Raw genomic sequence first — 2,719 nt, 5'->3', positions numbered from 1 at the left:
CTAGTACTCTTTGCAACGCGACGCTGAATAGAAGAAAACACACGCATCATTCTCTCTCTCTCTCTCTCTCTCTCTCTCTCTCTCTCTCTGTGAATATACGAATGTGTATTTACACGGCTATGTAATATTTTATGAGACATAATTAAAATATATTTCTTAATGCAGCATTCTCTCTCTCTCTCTCTCTCTCTCTCTCTCTCTCTCTCTCTCTGAATATACGAATGTGTATTTACACGGCTATGTAATATTCTATGAGACTAATAATTAAAATATATTTCTTAATGCAGCATTCTCTCTCTCTCTCTCTCTCTCTCTCTCTCTCTCTCTCTCATGGCGAACGAATTGAAGATGAAATTTTTTAGAAAGTACAAGAGACAATTTTAAGATCCTTTTGCTCTTGCATTACATATATCATAATTTGACTTTATTGCAAATTCTAATAAAAAAAAATTAAATGTGTGATATGATAAGAGCATAATCTAGTATGTTCCAGAGTAGTCTGCATACTGAGCCACAGAGAAAAATAAACATTGGTATCTTTATATCATTCTTAATTAAAAGTAATATAGCAAAGATAAAAAAATGGCACTTGTGTTCATAACCTTATCAAAAATATACCTAAAAATAAAAACTGAGATTACGTCAGCAACATCACCCATTATGGTAGAACAAGAAATAAAATTAATTTGCAGAAGTAATAAAAAGTAAGCTTAGTACTTAAGGCGGATTTTTACATATGATAAATATTTATGGTGTTTTAAAACTATATCTAAGCAAAATATTTCCGTAAACTAATCAAAGCAATTTGCTATGTCACAAATATATTATATGAGAAATAGATTAACTTGCACGAATATTAGAAACCTGTCAAATATACAATAAATATAAATAAAAATATATTCTTTTAATGAATAACAGAAGTTAAGCTCGATATTTAACAACTATAACAAATCCGAAAGATATCACAAAAGAGGCAGATATTCTTACCAACGAATTGCAGAAACGAACTTTAATATTTAAAAAGCATAGAGATAAAAGGAAGAATATTCTTTTGAATGAATTACATTAGGAATGTCTTTTGTTTTGGAGTAATACCCAAAACGCACAAGTATATGCTAAGTACCTAGTTAAATAATTCATACTATCATACACACACACACACACACACACAAATAACATATAAATATATATAAATATATATATACACACACACATATATATATATATATATACATACACACACACACACACATATATATATATATATATACTATAAATTGTAAGAATTCTTAATGTGAACTTCCTCATAAACAAAAATCATTTGGTGAATGACACCCAACTGACGACTTCTATCCTCTTAGGCCATCAAAGGCAATCCATTCAACCAACTGTCTATCCATCTGTCTCAATACTTCTATCCGTCTGTCTACCAGTCTCAATACTTCTATGCGAGCCCCGCTACCCCCCCCCCCCCCTCCCAAATCAAGTTTATCCATATATCAACGTGTCAATCTCAAGTCTAAAAAACTATCCCAAGAATCTATGACATCGAAAATTGACGTTTGAAACTCCGGGGGGAGGGAGGTGAATTCATCTACATTCCAATAAAGCAGTTTACGATGTTTATTGTGGAATGATCTTCCTAATTGGGTTGTGGAATCAGTAGAACTTCAAAAGTTCAAAGTTGCAGCAAATGTTTTTATGTTGAGCAGGCTGACATAAGTCTTTTTATAGTTTATAAATGACATATCTGTTTTGACGTTGTTACTGTTTGGGGAATGATTTACTCTTAATATGTTCTCATCATTTATTTATTTCCTTATTGCCTTTCCTCACTAGGCTATTTTTCCCTACTGGAGCCCTTGAGCTTATAGCATCTTGCTTTTCCAACTAGGGTTGTAGCTTGGCTAGTAATAATAATAATAATAATAATAATAATAATAATAATAATAAAGGAACCATATATTCATATAATAAATTTAGCATTGATAATTAATTTTAGCAGAACAAAATAATGTATGATCCCCAGGGTTGTGGTGGACGATGTGGTAACGTCCCTGACTGGTGAATGCCAGATTGGCGTTCGAGTCCCGCTAAAACTCGTTAGTTCCTTTGGTCACTGCAATCTCACCATCCTTGTGAGCTAAGGCTGGTGGTTTTGAGGGAGCCTATACATCTATCTGCTGAGTCATCAGCAGCCAATGCCTCGCCCTCCTTTGTCCCAGCTTGGACGCTGATCATATCTATATATGGTCAGTCTGTAGGGCATTGTCCTGCTTGCTAGGGTAATGTTACTGTTCCCTGCCTCTGCCATTCATGAGTGACCTTTAAACCTTCAAGCCTCTAAACCCAATTAGAAAGAGAAATTCGCTTTGACCCATTCACCCACAACTAATGCTGGATTTCAGTTCATCTTAAGTCAGTAATGTTTTCTTTCTTACATATAAAGAGTAAAAAAAATCCTGCTTTACGATATATTAGTTTCCATGATAATTAAGATACATCACTAAAACGTTGCGTATCCTTTAACATATGCTTTATATATATACATATATATATATATATATATATATATATAAAACATCAACACGACCTAACTAAATCAGGTTTAAAAGACCGCTCATGAATGGCAAGGGCGAGGGACAATGACAATGCCTTATCAAGCATGTTAATGCCCTAGAGACTGACCATATATACACATATGATCAGCGACCAAGGC

At 33.5% G+C, this 2,719-nt stretch overlaps 1 protein-coding gene across 1 annotated transcript in view; it reads left to right on the top strand.

The window, feature by feature from the left end:
* The first annotated feature begins 2,701 nt into the window (after positions 1-2,701).
* The window catches only part of LOC137646620 (uncharacterized protein PF3D7_1120000-like), a 6,519-nt gene continuing 6,501 nt past the window's right edge, over positions 2,702-2,719 (top strand). Inside the window, exon 1 of the mRNA XM_068379728.1 lies at positions 2,702-2,719. This exon is cut by the window's right edge and continues 99 nt beyond it. Within this exon, the coding sequence (XP_068235829.1) occupies positions 2,702-2,719 (18 nt within the window).

The sequence above is a fragment of the Palaemon carinicauda genome, chromosome 9, assembly GCF_036898095.1.
Source record: "Palaemon carinicauda isolate YSFRI2023 chromosome 9, ASM3689809v2, whole genome shotgun sequence".
NCBI classification, from domain to species: Eukaryota; Metazoa; Arthropoda; class Malacostraca; order Decapoda; family Palaemonidae; genus Palaemon; species Palaemon carinicauda.
This window is presented reverse-complemented; position numbering and strand designations above follow the sequence as displayed.